The following is a 20,238-nucleotide window of genomic DNA, read 5'->3' as shown; positions in this document are numbered from 1 at the left end:
CCGTAGCAGATTTGTTGTGGTTTTGTTGTATCAGGAAGGAGATTCCAAGTTAGCTCCCTGGCTAAGATTAATGTAACTTCTTACGTATATGTTATAACATCATATTCAGGTTTTCTATATTAGTCACCGCTAACTTTAATAGAAGGCTGAGTTGTGCGATTAGTAACGCGTACATGAATCTCGTGCTGGCTACCTGCTGCTGGTCTATTTCTTTGATATGATACTGTAGCTGCTAACATACAGGAGCTCAGTAACAAGGTGCAGCATGAAACCTATGATAATGAGGTAAGGAGTAAGTTGTTTCTACACGTATGTAATTGTAAGTGTGAGAGTGGAAATTCAACGTTGTGGTCATTTGCTGTGTTGTAGTTCGTGGTGCTGCTGATGTTTTTAGTATTTAGGTTTCCCTCACTGATTCAGCTGGGGTGAACACAATGTGACAATCGCCTGTCATAATAACTGTACAAGAAAACAAACCACAAGTTTTTTTTAAATGAACATAAAGAGGAATCAACACCTGCCTAAAACAGTTTCAGTTTCCAATTACTTTCTTCATAAAGGGAAGATTTCACAGCTACAGTATTAGACCGTACTCGTTTTAATGTATTAAACGTATTAAACTAACAATTGAATACATTTTAGTATAATGTAAAGTTGAAATGATTGAAATCATGTTTAGGCAGGAAATGAATAAACAACAAAATAAAATGAAATAAAATAAAAGCCAAAAAGGTTAATCATCAGTGGTAAATGCTTTTACCTCTCCTTGTTTTTTGTTATAATAAACAGAATCTCGGCACTTGCCATAGACATTGTTGCCTATTTTGTAACATTTTATGGACCAAAATTGACCAATTACTTGAGAAAATGACTACAAAAACAGTGTTGATGTATTGTTAACTTAGTTATATTCATGATCTGATCTTCCTCTTGACCCCATACAGGCAGTGTGGTCTTCATGGATCCAGTGGATCATGTCTCTGATCCTGTTTTCCTTTGTGGTCCGGGTAAGGGATGGACTCCCCTTGTCAGCCTCTACAGACTTTGAACACAACCGAGAGCTCCAGGAGAGGAAGCAGCAGCTCAGGACCATCAGCAAAGCACTGGCCCGCTTCCCTGACAGGGGGACTGTCAAGGGCCAGGAGCTCAACATATAGTAAGGATTCAGAATCCAAAGCAGGCTGTCTCAGTTGTGCTCTCTGTAACTGCAAAGAAGACCATTTGTCCATTTGCTCACAGAGGCATCCGTGTCACGCTGCGTCAGGCTGTTTGTTTACTAAACACCTTTTCTCCTCTCACCTGTCAGCTTCGTCTCATCCGAGGGTGTATCCTACATGAGCGTGTGCCACTGCAGCCTCCCTGTTGCTAAGGCCTTCTGCTTCCTGGAAGACCTGCGCTGGGAGTTCACAGCATGCTTCAATAGCACTGTTGTTGCCCTGGCAGACAGGCCATATCCATTTTTAGAATTTGGTGAGCAGGAAGACAAATACTGTTATTTAGATAGAGCCCTTTATGTATATTTATATGTATAGATTTTTTGTAAGCCACTTTGCTTCAAAATTAAAATGTGATGTGATGAATGACAAAGAAAGCTACACTGCTGTGATACTTTAAACTATAAATAATTACAGTGATTCATCCTAATGTTACTCTTGCTGCCAACTGACAGACAGGACCATTCAGAAGCTGAAGCAGCAGTACAACCAAAGCGGTGGTCCAGTCCTGGAGGTGACATTGGCAGAGGTCCAGGAGGATCTAAGGATCAATCCACCACAAGTTATTCACTTGGAGGAAGTGGAGCTCACCAACGGCATTGGAAATGGGCATGTGGAGCAAGGGCCTGGATCTGGTAAGAGTGCAGACCATATGACTTATACAGCATAGCTTATACAGCTTATACAACACAGTGTCAAGATAATTATTTTTTTCGTAATGTAGAAATTTTCTGTGTTACCTTACTCTATTTTTAGGTCAAAATGTAAGACTTGAACCGGTGACAGCACCTGGCATCCTCTCACTGGTCCTAAATATCATGTGTGCATCTTTGAACATAATCCGCGGTGTTCACCTCCTAGAGTACACATTCCAGGTATGTGCCAGTGCCAGAATACTACCACAAATACTTTTACTACATCTAAAAAGGAGTCCGTTGTATTTTAATATTCAGTCTTAGCTGTTATATTCACTATAAACTTAACTTAACTTATATTCCACAAAAAATATTCTTTATATTCAAAATATTTTTTAAGAGAAATAATGCCATACCGCTGCCTTCTCAGTCGCATAACAAACCCATTTTTTATGTTTAGGTGGGTATTTTATTCAGAAATAGTCATGTGTGAGCCAACATTAATTATAGATATGTTGAGCTGGCAGCTGTGCATTAGCATTTTGCTGTGAAAGCAAAGGTTTCATAATGATGAGGCCTGCAAAAAAACTGCAAAATTGTCACACTTGTGAGGCTCAGCTATAATCTGAAATAAATGTGGTACATTTTAAATTATGGGGATTGTGACTTGAATGATAAATCATTGGTGTGTTTGATTTTATTCCTTTCCCTATATGCAGGATGATTATGAAGGTATTTGGAATGTTGTGGCATTTCTTCTGGCGTTTGTCTGCTGTGTGTTTCAGGTAAATTTACTTCATATTTTCGACACACACACACACACACACACAACTGTCAAACTCTTTCCGGCACTCTTCTTCCAGGTGAATGACCTCTCTTGTGTCCACAGTGCCACCTCTACCTGTTCCATTCATCTCTGAAGAAACACAAGTCCTTCGCTCTGTTGAGCGTGATCGTCCTATGCAACATCTACCTGCTTGGCCTGAGGAACGTGTGGCAGCTGATCTTCCACATTTCAGTCGCCTCGCTCTCCACCTTTCTCATAATCACTCGCAAACTCCAAGACAGAACCAGCGACTGTGGGGTCTGATGACAGTATACTGCGTTGCACTTCTCACAGCTGCAGATGAGAACGACAGGGAAGCAGACGGCTTGATCCACATGAGCTATGAAGAAATTTTTCATCATCATGGAAAATTACAATTACAAGTGAATATTTTCTTGTATGAAGTAAATACTTGCACTTTGTGTACATTGTTTTAAAGACTGTAAAGGGTATACAGTGAAAGTTAGCAGTTATTTCTGGATCTTTACAAGTACCTGACAAACCTTAAAAATAACACTGTAAGCAGATTGTAACAGACAAGCTTAAAGCAGGTGTCTGTTTTAGAAACAAAATTTTGATCCATCTCTGTCAGTGCCATCCATCCACAAAAGGAAAATGAAGGGATTTTGTTCTGTCAGACTTGCTGAGAGAGTTTTTCAAAGAGTTTTTCATGTAGAAACAACAATTGTTGTTACATCCTAAACTGTTGAAGTGGGTCACGCTTGTGGTTGTTGAATGAAGAGGCTTTTCTGCTCACATTCAGCTCAGTGTTATCTCTGCTGCCACAGAACATTGATTATCTTTGCGGTTTACAATACAAGGTGACAGTTGGTGACTGTAAGAGACATAAGTAGGCACACATGGTCGATTAACAGACAATTAAGTTGTCTGTCCCGCACTGGTCGTAGCGTGATAAATAAATTATTTAGTACGCTTTGATTTAAGATCAATTACAGCCAAGTAGAGAGGATACTGCAGCTGTTCTTATTTGTTTTCCATTATTTACTCATTAGGCTGGAGGAAAAACCTGATGCAGAGCTCTCAGTGTAAAGCTATAGGTTATTTCATGCCATGCCGTGTTTGCTTAATGGCGCTGACTTGTAAATACAGATACACCGGCAAGTGCTCAGCTAGTCATCGCAAAGGTTCAAATCCAAGGGCTCTGTTATATAACGACTTAATGGAAATGACATTTTATCTTTTAAACACTTTTCATCACAGTTTGTGACCAAAGGAGTATTCTATCACATCAGCTCCGGTTTAAACCCATTTTTGTACGATCAAGGTAAGTTTAGATATTTTAGTTTGTGTCGTCTTTTTCGACTCATCTCTGTATTGTCAAAATGTAAACAGCAGGTAAGAATATGAAAGCACTGATTTCATGGGTAAATAACTTTTGAAATTTATTGGAAAAATGTTTTGACTGCACTAATAGGTTTTGATTTTTTTGTGTTGGATATGGAATTTGTTTGTGTTGCATATTGGGTTCAGCTAAAATATTTATATCCTGATTTATGTTTACTTAGTTGATCATTTTTATTCTCTTTCTTTGGGGTTTATAACAGAACTCCTTTGTGTAGTTCTCAGATTGTCATAAACATAGAAATCATCATATGGTTGTAGTCTGTGTTTCAGTATAGAACACATTACAGTAGCACTGCTAAATAACAAGCTGAGGTATAAGTTTCCGTTAATTTTTTTTTTTTTTTTTTTTACTTTTTGTGTATTTAGCTCATTGGATGTTCAGTTTTTAATAGCTAAACAGTTGCACTGATTTGTGTTAAACGATGGATTTAAATTATTAGTTTAAATTCTTTGTCAAACAAGGGGCTTTGTGGCATTGAGAATTATTCCCTTTAATCTGGAAGGTGAAAGGAAATTTTTAAGGAAAACAACCAAAACGTCCTTCACTGTAGTGTAAAAAATAGTTTGGAGGAGTCACTTTTAGCTTGTTGTTTACAAAGCCTGAGGAAACTTGTAGGATGTTGTCACTGGAAGCGTTAAATGTAATGTAACTGCAGATAATCTACATTTTCATTTTGTTTTCAAGTAGGTCTACATATTTTGGTAAGTTGAAGTATGTTTGTTAGGTTATTTTGTTTATGTTGTTCAATACGAAACACAACAGAATGAAGTTATTTTTACCTAATTAGACTGACTTAAGGTTCATTTAGTGGCTTTTTTGTGGCTGCGACCTGTTTGTAATAATGAGAAGTAATGTAACAATGTCATTCATTGTAACTGCCAAATATACTGGTGATTACAGGGCTTTATTTTTTCCTGCTGTGGTAGAAATGACATTTCATTAATAAACTGTGTCTTTTTTTCCATTTGTGGATCTATTTTATTGCTGTGATTATTTGACTTCTTTTACATTTATACTGTAAAGCTATATGCTACATATGTATTATTAGATTTTTAATAATCCTGGATCAGAAGCAAAACAGGACAGAAAGAAATCACAAAACTCTGCATAAATAATTCAATTAAATTGCTAAAGCAAACTTGAAACATGAAATACAGATTTATTGATGCATTTCTTCCTGCATTACACCAGATGGGGCTCTTTCACAATGTACTGATCTCCATGTAAGTTTCTGTCAGGGATTGTTGCTCTGTTTTAGTTTTTTATTTTTGGTTGTTTACATTTATCAGTGTAAGATTTTGCTACAGCCCATAGTCTTGCTATACTTGCTATTGAATTGGGTGAAAGTGTACGAGGAGTGAGAGGGGAGGAGAGTGTTTAACAGCATAGAAAAAACTACACTCAGCGAATGTTTGTGATTATTCACTTGTGAGACCGCATCAAGCCTGACAGGAAAGGTCACAAAAGGTTGAAATAAAATGCAGCAGACATTTAGTCGTTTTGTTAGGTGGCATATTTTAGCAATTGTGCAGATTATTGCTCCTGGAGAACTGCTGACCCTGATTTACATAGGTCATATTAAAGTTTACACTGCTGGAAAACCGACTTTAAGAAAGATTTTTATACCTCACCCACACCTGGGTTGAATATAAGGTTTACGTGTTCATTTAAAGTCCAGATTAATATCTGTGGTCTCATCTGACCCGTCATCTAAGTGCTTTGACATATAGTGACACATTGAGTAGTATTTGCGAGTCGAGTCAGTGCAGTACTCTGCGTTGGATTCAGTCGTGCCATTAGTTTGTTTTTCAGATAATAAGCCGGTTAATTTAATCTTTATTAATTTAAGGTACAGGACGCAACTTTGAGGAACTATTAGTTTCAATGAACTGAAAATGAAGAATTGTCTTTGTCTTTTATCCAGGACCTTTAGTGCATGTCATAACATTTAGCTCTACTCATTAGTTAGGCTTCATTACATGGTGCCCATAAGAATGTTTTTATATTGTTCGTCCAGTTTCAGTCCCCCAGGCCTCATTAGATTAGATATTCATTGGATGTTTATGAACTTTGACCTAAAGCTATACGCTCACTGACGTGTCCGATAACATCACAAAATAAGCTTCTCTTTAATTTCAGGAGAAGACCATAAAACCCTCCCATAAACATCTGACTCACTGTGTCTGTGGTCCCTTTTATTTTTTGTCACTAGTTTACAGACCCTGACGTAGTTGTGTCATTAGCTGTAAAGTGTAAGAAGTGTTTGTCAGCATTTCCATGCTTATTAAGGAAGGTAATTTGAGGTTGCAACCTGAACACAAATGGAGCACGTCCCCCGGAGCTCAAAGTGTTATAAATTATAAACCCACAGTGTCATCAGTCCTGCTTCAATACATTTAAATCAAACAATCAGCTTCAGTGATCCTCATTTGCAAGGATTATTATCGCTTATCCTAATTGGCAGAAGCTCCCGCAGTTGAGAAGCTGCCTTCCATCCCTTAACAAATAGGCCTGACAGCATGGGTGGTCCGAGTGAAATGTTTATGGCCCACATATTTCTCTCGCTCACAGACAAGTGCCTCACATGTACGGAAAACAGCAACACTTTTGTTTTTTTTTAAATAAATGTTTGCCTTATCAGCTCTGTGTAATAATAGAACACACAGGAAATGACTGTCACAGCATTCCAGATTTAAATGTATTTATATTTCCATTATAATGGCGAAGTGATATAATGTTATGTTTCTTAACCATCAAATGGGATTCGGGCTACAGTGCACACACACACTGGGTTACTTTTCCTGTCTGTGCTCTTTATTGTCACTGACAGTTGCTGACAGGCATTAAATCTGTATTAGTGTCATTCATACATCCGACAATAGCTGACCTGTGCTTGTTTAAAGACTTGCACGGTAAGAATATTAAGACATGACCATAGAAGCTAATGTAAGGGCTGTCTAACATTTTACATAAGCTATCTCAGCCCAGTTTGGCGATTCCCAACCAGGAGGTACTTCTGCACTCACAGAAGAAGAATCACTTTATTGGCAGCATATATATTTTTACATACACACACTGAATTTGTCTTAGTTGAACACACATGCAACACCCGGCAAATTACATGCAGTGAAACACACACAGGAGCAGTGGGCTGCATCAAGCGCCCGGGGAGCATATTGGGGGGTTAAGTGCCTTGCTCAAGGGCACGTCAGTCGTCTAATGGAGGGGGGAGCAATTTTTTCGCATTAATCACTCCACCACACCCAAATTTTTCCTGGTGAGGGAATTGAACCGGTGACCCTCCGATCACAAGCCGCTTCTCCAGCCTCTAGGCCACGGCTGCCCCAGGATTTGTGGAATTAAGTAATTAGCATTAATTAGCAAGAATTAAGCAAATATTAAATGACTAAAAGTAGATCGCTAAAAATTATGAAATGTTGGATAAAGGGTTGAAATAGCCTGCAGCAGTTAAGACAGCTAGCGAATACTCAAATGGATAAAATGTAGCTCAAAAAGTAATGGCTATATGGTCAAAATCATCACCTAAAAGTAAGGGGAAAATGGTTAAAATTGTTAACAGAAAGTAATGGATGTGGATATAACATTCAATTTAAAATCAGTTCAAAGGAATCCATTTGGAGCATAAAGGGATGATGTTGATTGAGGTTCACCTGAATTTGTCTTCAAGTCTGTCAGTTCATGTTTGGTCTGACAACCACAGATGTATGGTTTACCTTAATGTGACACTGACAGCAAAAGCCTACTAAAACAACCTTATTCAGAAGGTTGAAAGCCTCTGCTCTGATATATTAATGTGACAGCAGGAAATCTTTTGCAGAACTCTCCAAGACCGTCTGAAATTACTCTGAGTTGTGATAGATTTAATCAAGGTGAGTCACTCTGGCACCCACTCATCTATTTTATCTTTGTCTCAGGTTCAGTGCCCATGCCACATGCTGGTGGAGTAGACTGAAGAGTTTTCCATTAATTTCAAACTCATCGATCTTTCCCAGTGCCACGAGTGCTGTGTCCCCACGGAGGTCTCCAATATCAAAAATATAAAACTTATTATTACGGAGCAGTTCCTTCCCTCATATGCTCAGGACTCTAATTATCTTGGTGGTCAGACAGATGAGATTCAATAATAATAATTTAACTAATATCTGGGCGAGTATTCTCTCCTTTCAGGTCAGTGTCCACCATAATATCCTGCTCACACTGTAGCTTGCTGAAGCATAAAGATTTCCCTTGAACCCTTGAAAAACAGGCCCATAAAGAGGTGTGTCTGGATACTTTTGTCTATATGGATACATATGGACTGATGAGTTTTGCTGCTGAAGGGAACTAATCTAGAAACTTTTCACTTCTAAATTCTTGCACTAGATTCTGATTCATAACTGTGGAGGAGAGAATGGGTAAGCCTTTGCATTCATGCCAGGTTTCAACTGTGATGTGCGGACTCCCAGTCTGGCATTCCAGACCTTAAGGCTACACAGTATGTCCCTTATCCTTATTAGGATGTTCAACAATTCATAAAGGCAGTCTTTGATGTTTCTTGCTCACTGACACGACGGAACCAATGCATGAAATCACAAACCAAAGACAAATCAAATGATAAACTTCACTCACAGGAGTCTCCTGGTTTTTTAAGCCATCTCTCAGCGGAAAAGTGTAGAAGAACCTGCTTTCTGCCTACAGGTTGAGAGAATAATTGGAGGGTTTTGATTGACAGTAGTGAAAGCATGTTAATCCTGATAAATTTAGTTATCATTTGATGAGAGCAGTGCCTGCACGGCATCCAATTTTATTTATATCTGTCAATCTGTTTTTGGTTGTATCACCATCTTACACAACCTATAAATTGAGCTGATTGTTGGTTTTTATTTGGATGATTTTGAACCTTCGTATTTTCTCTGAATGTACTAGAGATTAGTGGATTTGAACATAAATTATATCATTTAAAAGTTGAATGTGGAATATATTTTCAGCATGGAAATTACAGTCAGCTATGACAAAACAAACAAAAACTCTTTTTGTACTTGTTCATATTTTTACGTGTTTGTAAAATGTGAGTTTTTCTTATTTGTCATTCCATGTCCGTGTTGAGCTGTGCTATTTCATTCGCCAGTTCTGATGTTTTGCAATAATACTTTATTGCAAAATTTATCTTGAAAGAAAATACTTCCATAATTCAATTGATTTATTACTTTAGCTTTCATCCAAGTCCTGCCCCTCTGATGTAATTCAGAGAACACAGAGATAGCCTGAAATTGACTCTGCTATCACTCTGCTAACGCTAAAAGCTCCTCTGAGAGCTATAGCTGCAGCATATACTGCAGTGGATATTAAAGGCAATCAGATGAAAGCAGGTTATTTATATTCATATTTATATTCGGATAAAAGTCCAAGTTATTTTCAGAAGGTCCACCTCATCATATTTCGGCTCCACACAGTTTTTAAACAAACAACATATAACACATTTATAAAAAATAGAAATAGAATGATATCAGTCGTATAAATGTGTTGTTTTTGAAATATTAAATCGAGTACATATACACTGCCTGTTTTGTACAGTACTTGTTACATGTATTAGATTTTCATTATCACTTAAATTTGACAGAAGGATGATGTGCATGCAAAACTGTGGAAAATCAGCTAAACTTTTTTCTTCCCCTAATCAAATGCGTAGATATAATTTACCTAAGCAAATGACTTTATTGTCACTTATATCATTACCATGTAATATTCAAACGGATAAACTTTATAAATATACACACTGTTACTCGTGTGAAGTTCAAAAGCCAGCCGGTGTGACGTGTGGGTAACCTGCACACCTGAAGGCACCATAACGCTGGATATTTGGACAAGGTCAAAGGATCTTGTCTTTGTACTTCAGTCAATTAAACATAAATTCAAAAGGATGGCAAATAATTTTATTCTGTTTTTCTTTACATCATACATGGCGTCCCAACATTTCTTGGAATCAGGGTTGTAGTATAAAAACTGCCTAGCCATCAAAGTTGAATTAGTACTATGCTGCCATGTCAAAGGTTTTTCACCTGTGCTGTGAACAGCTAACAGGTTTTAGATTTATAAAACAAAAGTCACAAGTCACTGATCTAGCTTCTTCCGTAGAAAACACACCAGTTCCCCAGACCCATGCCAGAACTCTCACAGCCAAACAGCCTTAAACACAATGCAATCACTTCATCCAGACAAGGTGCGTTGCTTTAATGCAACATGAGTCACACTTTCCCCAACTCAATTCATGTTGAAAGTGAGAACTAGCATCCTGTCATTGTGTGAATGTATGTAACGATTTCCCAAGTTTGTTTATTAGTGTGTTGCTATAACAAGTTTCTTATCCAGTGTGTTTTGGCAATGAAGGATTACTTTGCACAGAGGCACAACAACAATGCACCATTAAGACCAAGGAACTACAGGAAAAACTCTCTATACCACATCTGTAGTGCATTATGAGTCCATTCATAATCTATTATCTATTATAATGCCTTCATAACACTTTGTAACTGCATTCATTAACACACACATAATGCTTTCCGATGCACAACAGTCATAAAACATTAAAGATGTGACTTATAGTGAATTTTAATTTCAAGGGTATGAATACTGTAGTTTTAAACTGGAGGCTGACTAATGGGGGTTATGATACATTATGATAGCCTATACTCACTTGTACACACCTCAACAATGTACTGTAGTAAGGTCTCATAGTCCATCCATCCATTTTCTATACCGCTTATCCGTCAGGGTAGCCTATCCCAGCTGACTACGGGCAAGAGGCGGGGTACACCCTGGAATTATGGGAGGAAGCCGGAGTACCCGGAGAAAACCCACACAGGCACAGGGAGAACATGCAAACTCCACATAGAAGGGCCCAGACCGGGATTCAAACCTGGAACCCTCTTGCTATGAGGCGACAGTGCTAACCACTGCACCACCGTGCCGCCCTAAGGTCTCATAGTATGCTGTGATATGCCATGTAGTAGTACATTAGGAGGTAAATATAAGAGGTAAATTCAGGATTTTTTTTTTTTTTTGCCATTTCCAACCTGTTGAGATTTAAAGTTTAGACCGTGAGAGTTTATTTTTGGAACAGATATTTTCCTGTAATATTTACATGTTACTTTCCTACATTTTGCAGTTACAAACTTGAACATTTGCGGTAACACCCCATTGTGCTACACACTGTACGTCTATAAAACTAAGCAGAATATTTTGGGATTTTTCTAGTGGGTCAGTCCATGGCCATTTGATTATTTTATAACACCTGGCACTGGTTGGCAGTAGTGGTTGGCATGCTAATGTGTGAAATGTTCAAAAAGTTCAAGGTAATACAGTTTGTTTCAACATTCTCTGTTATATGCAAATTCAGAGATCAAAGTGGATGTAGACATTGTCCTTGTAAGTAAAGCTTTGTGTGGACAAAAAAGTCAGGCTTTTTTCCATCATTCATTCTCCTCTGAATTGTAACCAGGATACTGGAGCAAATCCCAAGCACAGAGGTCATGAAATCAATGTTGTACAAAATTTATTCCTCCAGCTCTGCCTTGCAAAAGTGGTCAAACCTCAGATGTTCATCAGATGACTCCTGGCCACACATCAGATCAGATTAGATTTGGCAGGTGACTTCTCCTTAGATCAGGATTCAGGTTCTCAAAGCCACTCTGAGGACCACAGAGGTAATAAAAGCAGCCTCTTAGCCGTTGGGATAGAGCTCACTTATTTGCTCAATCACTTGCCTTTCTAAACTTTGCTTTATTTGTCACATAAATATTTAACAAGTGTCATGAATATTGAAAGATGCTTAAAGGCAAGACACCTGTCTCACATTTTAGGAGTCACTGGGAATCTGAAAATAACTTCATCCATCTTCTCTCTTGCCTGCATCCTACTGCCTGTTCTATATTCTGACCACAAGTACCTATGAGACACTCTAAAAATCTATTTTAAGTCATCATATTTGACATGCTGAATAAATCATTTGATGGCAGAATAAACAACAGCAAAGCACATTTGTATATATTTGATCAGCAACACCCATCGGCCTCAGAATTGATGTTAATATTATATGTTTTTAATATTTCATACAGCAACCTTCAACCCTGAAAATCCCTCCATCTACAGTCTCTATAATAGTTAATAGTATTATATGCATGTTCACTTCAACTTCATGGATTAGAGTTAATGGAATATATAGACCCACAAGCAGCTGATCTGAGATAAGACTATCTATCTATATATCTATCTATCTATCCAACTTCAGTCATGGCAAGGTGTGTGTGTGTGTGTGTGTGTGTGTGTAATCTCTTGGCTGAATTCGCCCTTATTCATGGTGCTGAGCACAGCATGAGGTCCACCCTGCTCAAAGGCAGCGAGTGAACCAATAAACCTGTGGTACAACAACGGGGATTAACTCAAATATCAAGAGTTTCATTACACCAAGCGAACTCAGCAGGTCAGTCATACCTGTCAAATATTGTAACTGAAGTGCAGCTTTCGCTGGGAGTAAATGGAGCAAGAGCTGCTTTGATTTCTGACTGGTGAAACATTGATTAAGATTCTTTTCCCAGCACAGTCACACCAAGTGGACAAAGAAGACCTGAAAAATTAAAGCAGATATACCACTGGATAAAATACTATTACAAGTAAACAACCCATCTGACCGCAAAATTGACATAACATCTGTAGATCTTTAGCTGTAGAATCTAATGTACAAACTATGGCTGGAAGATAAATACAGCGGGGTAAAAACAGATATCATTACTCTGAAATGTAGTAGAATATAAAATATTAACTAGCATAAAAACGGATATACTCATATAAAACTGTGCCCAAGTAAAATTACTGTTAAACTGCTCTACATGCTTCACTTTGATAGAATTATTAATTGATACCACAAAATAAAAATACTTAATACATATCATTAACTTTGGCCATGAATTAGATATATTATATATTATTACATATTATATTATATACACAGATATGACTCCATAAGAGTTTGACCTACAGATGAAAAATAAACATTATGTTTATTTTTGATCTTATATCGAAATAATATGACTGTTTAACTGCTGCGAGTACTAGTTATTAAAGCATTAATAACTTAGACTGAGTCGAAGTCCAGTGTTTTCCTTGACATGCCACTTAATTTGGGTGAGATAAACAATCCCATTCCTGTGTTTTGAATTTTACATCTCAGATTGACTGCCTTAAATTAGAGGCAGCAAAGCTGACACTATGGTTACAGCGTCGTGTTGCAGCAATGTGTCGGTAGTGTTTAAATGTTGTTGCAGCTACCCCAGGTGGTGCATTGGTCGTGCTGGTTTTATTGAGCTGAAAGCCCTCAAAAAAGTATTTTCTAGGTTTTCAGATGCTTTTGTCTTTAAGGGCACCGTGACCCGTAGCAGCAACAATGAGATGAAAAGTGCAGTCATTTCCTGGGATAATTCCATTCTGCAGGCTGGAGAGAATGTTTCAAACCCTTTCAGCTGTCACAAACACACTGTTTCCTAAAGAACCTAATGTGCTGCCTATTGATGATGCCTATTTTCCTCATTCATATCAGCTGGGACATTAAGCTGCCTGCTTGCATACTGAACACACGGACATTTGATCAAGTCATCCTCTGTTTCAGAGCTAAACATGAACAGAGCGCAAGTTAAGGGAGCATCAACTGTGAAAAGTGATTATTTAAATGAAAATGCGGGTGCATGCAGCTTGTTGAGTGTTTTTTTTTTTTTTTTTCCACTAGCAATGATTAGCAAATTTGCATGAATAATTTGAGTGCGAAGTTTAAGTAAGCATCTCTGGGGGTGAAAAAAAGTACACATCAACTGTAGGCCATGCCCTTGTCAGGTAACAGAGAGCACTTTTAAAAATAATCTTCAGTTAGGCAAAAATATGTTATATTGAGCCGTCGGTGAGCACATTACAACAGGTCATGGTGCAGGTAGTCACCTTGACAGAATTTATTAAACACCTGAAAGAATATTAAAGTAAAGCATGACATGGAGTTTTATCTCCACAGAAAGCTGAACTACCACCATCTTGTTTATTTCTAAATAATTTATTTCATACAGTTTGTGTGGAACAATGTTAAAGTTAAATTTCCCCACTCTTTACACACACTGTACAACACAATTTATAATAATAATAATAATGATAATAAGAATATCAGATTTTTTTTTTTTTTTGCAAAACTAAAACGTGGCCTTATGTGTACACAAAAGTGGACGTAAGCTAATAAATACTTGCAGTACATTTGTGGCTTCACCATGGCATGCGTTGCACCAGTGTTACACGTATTGCAATAACAACAAACCAAAAAACTCTCAAAGCTTAAACACAAGCAATATCCAGTTTGCAAACAAAGAAATACACAGCAATCACACATAATTCAACACCGTATGCTTACTGTGAGTCGTTTCTAATACAATATCACATTTTCATATTATTTCACTGATACAAAACAACCACGCCAGGTTACCAGAACACTAAGATGTTATACAGCAACACCCGTGAGTGAATATGAAAAGTCTGTCCGCTTGGACTGTTTCATCTGAATGTACAAATCGATTTAAATTCACTATTGTGAAATTCACACAAATGCATTAAACTTTACTGACAATGAAAGACAGGCACCAAACAGTGTGTGATAATGAGTCTGTAAGGGAAGAGTTTGACATTTGGGGAAACAGTTGATTTCTTGCTGAGACTTCTGTGGACGGCTCAACATGAAGCTATGGTGGCTGGTTAGTGCTTTTTACCAGCACCTCTAAAGCCAGAAACATGTTATATTTTCTCTGATAAATCCATACAAAAAGTTTAATGATAGCATGGAGTTATGTGCCGGGCAATGTTTTTTGTGTGGTAGTCGTTAGCCATCTGGTTGCCCGGAAATGTCATAGTGGTGACAAAACTTCACAAGAAGCCGGTTCAAAAAGCAGATTAGCAAGCTTTTGTGCTCATTGGTGAGTTTAGTTAATTTCAATGGAGCCGATTTATGCTAAGCTGAGCTAAGCAGCTGCTTGATTGGACCAATGTGACAGTGGCATCAATCATCAGATGTAACACTACGATGTGAATAAGTGTATTTTCCCCAAATGTACAACAAGCACATCCCATTTGATTTTAAGATCAACATTATCATGCGTTGCTTTATTTCACTCGGTGCTCTGACCCTTTTTTTTTCCCGGGTAAAGCTGGACCTTCTGGATATTCCCTCTTGCATGAACATGCAAGTGACTTACAAGTCTAACCATGTAAGCTGAGAAGCACAATGAGAGCATCGGTGTGACAGGTCATCCCTGTCACTTCGCTTTGCTTTACATAGCAGCTCCACTGACTTGTCAGGTTCAAACTCCTCAAATGGAAAAGTTTAAAGCTGACAAGTCAATAGAGAATTCAGTTTTTCTTTTGTTTTTTTTTGTTTTTCAAATATGGAGAATTTAGGAGTTAAAGCTTCACTCTACCAAAGCATCACAGCAAAAGCTTCTCCGTATATGTCTGAGGATTGTTTTAAAGCCATACGACTTTTATTTAGCTGTTATGCTGAACACTGAGCCACAGACGGCTACATTACAGAATTTTATGTTCCTGGCGAGGCTTTAAATCTCACATGTTGCAACACTGTGAACAAACAACAATCACAGTGATATATTACTAATAATGTAACCACGATACAATCACGATACAACAATCCAAAGCAATTCATTTTCTTTACACTGTATACTTCTCTGTACAATGTTAAATGACTCCTTGTAAGTAAATGTAAACATTCAAGGATTGAATTGCTTAAAGGTATTTCCTTCCAGAGTCGCTTTAGAAGTCGACAGCCGGCAAAAATTTGATTGAAAGTGTTAATTCAAAACACTAAAACCAGCCTCTCATCAGTGATTGGAGCAAAACTGCCTTAAACAGTAAAAAACATCACTATCACAAGCTTGGACTACAAAAAGAAAACAAGAGGAAAGGCTGCACTGATAAAAGGGAAGGCAAAGGGCAACTTGTCTCTCGTGAGAGTGATAGTGCAGAGAAGGGCATTTGTTCTCCAAACCCATCACTGTGGATCAGCATCACACTGGTCAGCCGGTATGAATCCGTTTGACATTTATGCAAATAAAGCTTGCTGCTGGTTAACAGCCAGATTTTCTTTTTCTGTCTTCCTGCACAGAGACGAAAAACAAAATGCTGCACTTTAAACTTTTACTGCTTCTTTTATATTCTTTTCTGTTGCCTTCAAACACATCTTTCAGCACCACTACTCAAACACACTTCCCATGATGCATTTCAGGTACTTTTCTCCGCCTGTGACAGCAGACTGCACATACAGTAACAGTTTAAGTAATGAGATTTCATCTTCAACATCGGCTCCTTACCCTCCTCTGGCTGCGTCGTTGCACCAGCCTCGTTCATTTGGAGCTACAGAAAACCACTGAGCGATTTTTAATCAGTGCATAATTACATCAGATTACAGGTCTGCTGGTGCAGCTCACATCTGGATCCCTCACCTAACCCCATTAATATGTGGCATTTTGTATTGCCCAGTGTCTGAGCACACACAGGGTATGACTGACCAATTCAGCCATAATGATATGATTCACACATCTCAGCCATACTTGTGCGATGAATCATGACAGACAAAAAAGTGAACGGTTCTCATTCAAATGCTTATAAGCTGATGCTCTCTCATTGCTCTCCTTTGTCCACATCCCATTCGCACATCCTCAAAAAAGTGCATGTGTTAATGAGGGAGTTCTTATTCTTGAGCTTACATACTCTTATGTCTTTTAACGTTTTGCATGAGAGTGTTTTGTACAGCATGTATGTTCGTTTCACAGTTCGCGGTGCCCATCATATGCAAGACAGGTCGTCGTGGCAGGAAGATGATCCCCGGCGTGTTTTCGGGCTGCACCGCGTCATCATGGTGATCTGGGTGCTGAAGTTGTTGCTGCTGCCAATGGATGGATGTTGGTATTTGGTGTCTGAGCTCATGTATCTCTGCAGGTGCCACCTCCGCCACTTCCTCTTGATCTCTCCTTGGACCTACAGAGGGTTAGAACAATTGCTATTTTATGTGGTTCATGATTTACTGTGTGTTTTCATTTTACTGTAAGCTGTGGCATGTCTCATAACATTAATTCAATATAATATTTGAATGGTGTGTCAATTGATGTGGAGTCTAAAATAATGTCAGATTAGGAGGATAAATATAACTGAGCTTTGGTTTACTACTTTAGTTATTTTCATGTACTTCATAAATTACTCAGTCTTTACAAAAATACCAAATAATTCTTTCCTCTAAAACTTTCCTAAATTATTACTCCCCATGTTCTTTTTTTTCCTTCTAAGTTCCAGGGTAAAGTATATTGCTGGCACCTTATTCATCCATTGAAATTACACTGTAAACCTCTGGCAGTATCACAAAGCTTTGAACTATTTATAAAACACAATAACGATATGGCTCATGCCAACTTCACTAAAGCTTTGAGATTTGCTGCTTTAGAGCACCTGTAAGTTTGTACATCTTCCCCCGGAAAGACTGAATAGCGGTTAGGATGTGATTCACTGTACATTAAGGAGAAGAAAAGCTGAGTGGCTGGCATGTTAATCAACAGAAACTTAAGCTGAAGAGATAAAGGATGGAGAGGAAAAAAGCAATCCCCAGATACAGTAAGAGTTTTCAGGTGCTTCTAATATATCAGTGGGGGTAGAATAAATAACAAAAACGTTTCTTGTTATAATGCAACACAGTTCAGCATCCTTGAAAATGATTATAGAGTTAAATGAAGCCTTCTCCGAAACATTTCTGTATTAGATTAGGTACAAGAGGTAAGAAGTAGTGACTAAGTCCATCTGGGGATTTTTGGTCCCCTTTGCTGTTATTTTTATGGCCATTGTTTGATTTTGTTTTCGTGCATGTGAAAATTACTGTCGTTTGTCGATATTACATTTCATGTGTTTTGTTTTGACTGGATACACCACTAATGTGACAAACAACGAACAGGATTCCAGGACTGTTTACCATTCTTGAAGCTGCAGTCATTTGAAATACAAGGCTTTACACTTTACAAAGGACACCTGAAAATTGCACCAGATTAAAATTCAGGCAGCATAGTGTCAAGCCTCGCCATCCAGCCCATCACTGTGATTCAATTTGGCCCAGCACTGGGAACATAACTAATGTGCCCACGGAGAGCCTCTGCAGACATCACTGAATAGCTCTCTGCCAAAAGGGCTGCTTTTTACAGCCCTCCCACCCTGCAGGCAGAGTGTAAAAAAAATATGCCATGAGCAGGTCCAAGGGAGGAGGGACGGCTGGAGCGACCACGGCGCGTGACTCATACTCACTTTCAGGACTGTCTGTGTGAATGTAAGTGGTGCACAGCAGGAGCCACAGAAGCTCCACAGACACTATGCGCTATCTCTGTTTGGAAATCTTATATAGAAACAGTGTTTCTATACAAACAGCGTTTCTATACAAACAGCGTTTACATGATTGTGAGGGGAGGTGTACCTACCTCTCCATTGAGGAAGCAGTAAAGGACCGCAACCACAAAGCCCTAAATGGAAAGAAAAACACAGATAAAAGAACAATAACATCGTGTGTCAGGGTGAAATGTTAATTTAAGTCTTGGCTAGTTCATGAAACAGAAATGGTTTATACTGACAAAAGCAGGGCATAGTTGTAAGTGCAAGGTGGCTGGTTTGTAATAATGAGAAAGAGGGATGAGAAGAATGATGGGAGGAATGTGCTCGAAAGGTTTCTCTGGCTTCTGAGGGATGTGTAATGCAGCTGTGCTTCCTGGCTGCATTCTCCATCATTCCTCATTATGTGATGAACTGAAATAACTCCGGGATTTAAAAATGGTAACATCGCCACTGAATCAGCCTGCACACCGCCTGGAGACCTGCCACAGTTTTCTTCAACAAAAAACACTCGCAGGTCAGGGCTGACAGGATTATCAAATTATTACTTTACACCATGAATGAATTTCAGTTTGGAAAAATGGAAGAAAAGTCCTTGTTGACCTTGTGGGAAAGGATGCAAGTTCTTCAGTGTGGAATTTGCAGAATGTGACATGTAAAAGTGATTTTTTATTCAATCTTTCCTTGCTAGATGGTTGACATCATACCTGAAAAGACCCCAGAATCAAGTCAAAAACTAGCCGCAGTTCAGTCTTCACTTGCTCTGGAATGAAGGCAAACACGATGAAATTGATCCCAAACAGAGGAATCAAAAGCAGCGTCGACTTTGCTAATCTCCTGTAACAACAAAGCAAAAACAGATTCAAGTATTTCCCCCACCAAAACCAATTTTCAGTCTGTCTCTGTATCAGTCAATAATGAAACATTTCACTTTACATGTTAGCTCAGAACACCATTCAGTGGGAAAACAGTTCAGTTCAGGCTCTCTATAACAAGGGAGAAAAATCACACATAGAACTCTATATCTCTGTTTAAAGAAGCTGCAAGGGGTTTATTTTAGCAAGTCGAAAAGTAATGGTCATCCGTGCATTGCTCCGAGCAAGGAAGTTAAAATTGCTCTGAGGAAGTCATAGCACCAGCCGTACCCACGGGACAAATGTGTGTATCCTACTCTTCGCTATCTCTGTTTATTTTAGATAATCATTGTTTTTTCTTTTTCACTTTCACAGAATGTGGACTGAATTCAGCCCTAGACAGAAACTTTTTTCCCCCAAAGTCCTCGTAGAGATCAATAATATTTCATCTTACCTGAGTTGATGAATAATGGAAATTTACAGCATGAAAAAGAAATGAAATTATACTCACGAGTACTGGTTGGACTCATTTCTTCCAATATCCGGGCAATTGATCTTCTGGCGAAGTATTCGTATGATGCAGATGAATAAAATAAAGTTCATCTGTGGAGAATTTAAAGGCAGTATAAATGTAGTTTACAATGTAATTATGATTTAGTCCTGGTGGTTATTGGCATGTAAATCAGAAATACAAGGTTTTTCCAAGATTAAATTCCTAGATGAAAATAGTTCTAAAGTTCCTTCTCCTATTTTAAGTGTTTTATCTAATGGAGAATTGAAATAATTCTCATAACGCAACCTTTACTCTGAATTTCATCTGGCTCTGAATGAATTGTGGTGCTGCCCTGTGGGAACATGGGCATTTTCTAAATTTAATTTGTGCTGGACC

At 38.2% G+C, this 20,238-nt stretch overlaps 2 protein-coding genes across 2 annotated transcripts in view; one reads left to right on the top strand and one right to left on the bottom strand.

Moving 5' to 3' along the window:
- Window positions 1-3: 3 nt before the first annotated feature.
- Window positions 4-5,005, top strand: sec22c (SEC22 homolog C, vesicle trafficking protein). Its single transcript, XM_046371008.1, has 7 exons — window positions 4-285; window positions 945-1,156; window positions 1,307-1,470; window positions 1,670-1,849; window positions 1,971-2,089; window positions 2,569-2,634; window positions 2,739-5,005. The coding sequence occupies exons 2-7, from the start codon at window positions 975-977 to the stop codon at window positions 2,937-2,939; spliced, it is 912 nt and encodes a 303-aa protein (XP_046226964.1). The 5' UTR covers window positions 4-285; window positions 945-974; the 3' UTR covers window positions 2,940-5,005.
- Window positions 5,006-15,655: 10,650 nt separating this feature from the next.
- The window catches only part of vipr1b (vasoactive intestinal peptide receptor 1b), a 50,953-nt gene continuing 46,370 nt past the window's right edge, over window positions 15,656-20,238 (bottom strand). The window contains exons 13-16 of the mRNA XM_046371654.1: window positions 19,861-19,952; window positions 19,203-19,332; window positions 18,588-18,629; window positions 15,656-17,112 (exon numbers count right to left, since the gene is read on the bottom strand). Coding sequence (XP_046227610.1) covers window positions 16,921-17,112; window positions 18,588-18,629; window positions 19,203-19,332; window positions 19,861-19,952 — 456 coding nt within the window. The 3' untranslated portion in view covers window positions 15,656-16,920. The remainder of the gene's footprint in view (window positions 17,113-18,587; window positions 18,630-19,202; window positions 19,333-19,860; window positions 19,953-20,238) is intronic.

The sequence above is a fragment of the Scatophagus argus genome, chromosome 18, assembly GCF_020382885.2.
Source record: "Scatophagus argus isolate fScaArg1 chromosome 18, fScaArg1.pri, whole genome shotgun sequence".
Lineage (NCBI taxonomy): Eukaryota > Metazoa > Chordata > Actinopteri > Scatophagidae > Scatophagus > Scatophagus argus.
The sequence above is the reverse complement of the archived record's forward strand: the minus strand, read 5'-3'. Positions and strand labels throughout refer to the sequence as shown.

What these genes read in the sequence shown, in the direction of transcription:
- sec22c (XM_046371008.1), top strand. Translation starts at nt 975, where the DNA reads ATGTCTCTGATCCTGTTTTCCTTTGTGGTCCGGGTAAGGGATGGACTC. An exon ending in ATATCCATTTTTAGAATTTG is followed by an intron (nt 1,471 to 1,669) that starts GTGAGCAGGAAG and finishes GCCAACTGACAG; the next exon opens with ACAGGACCATTCAGAAGCTG. An exon ending in TTGTCTGCTGTGTGTTTCAG is followed by an intron (nt 2,635 to 2,738) that starts GTAAATTTACTT and finishes TTGTGTCCACAG; the next exon opens with TGCCACCTCTACCTGTTCCA.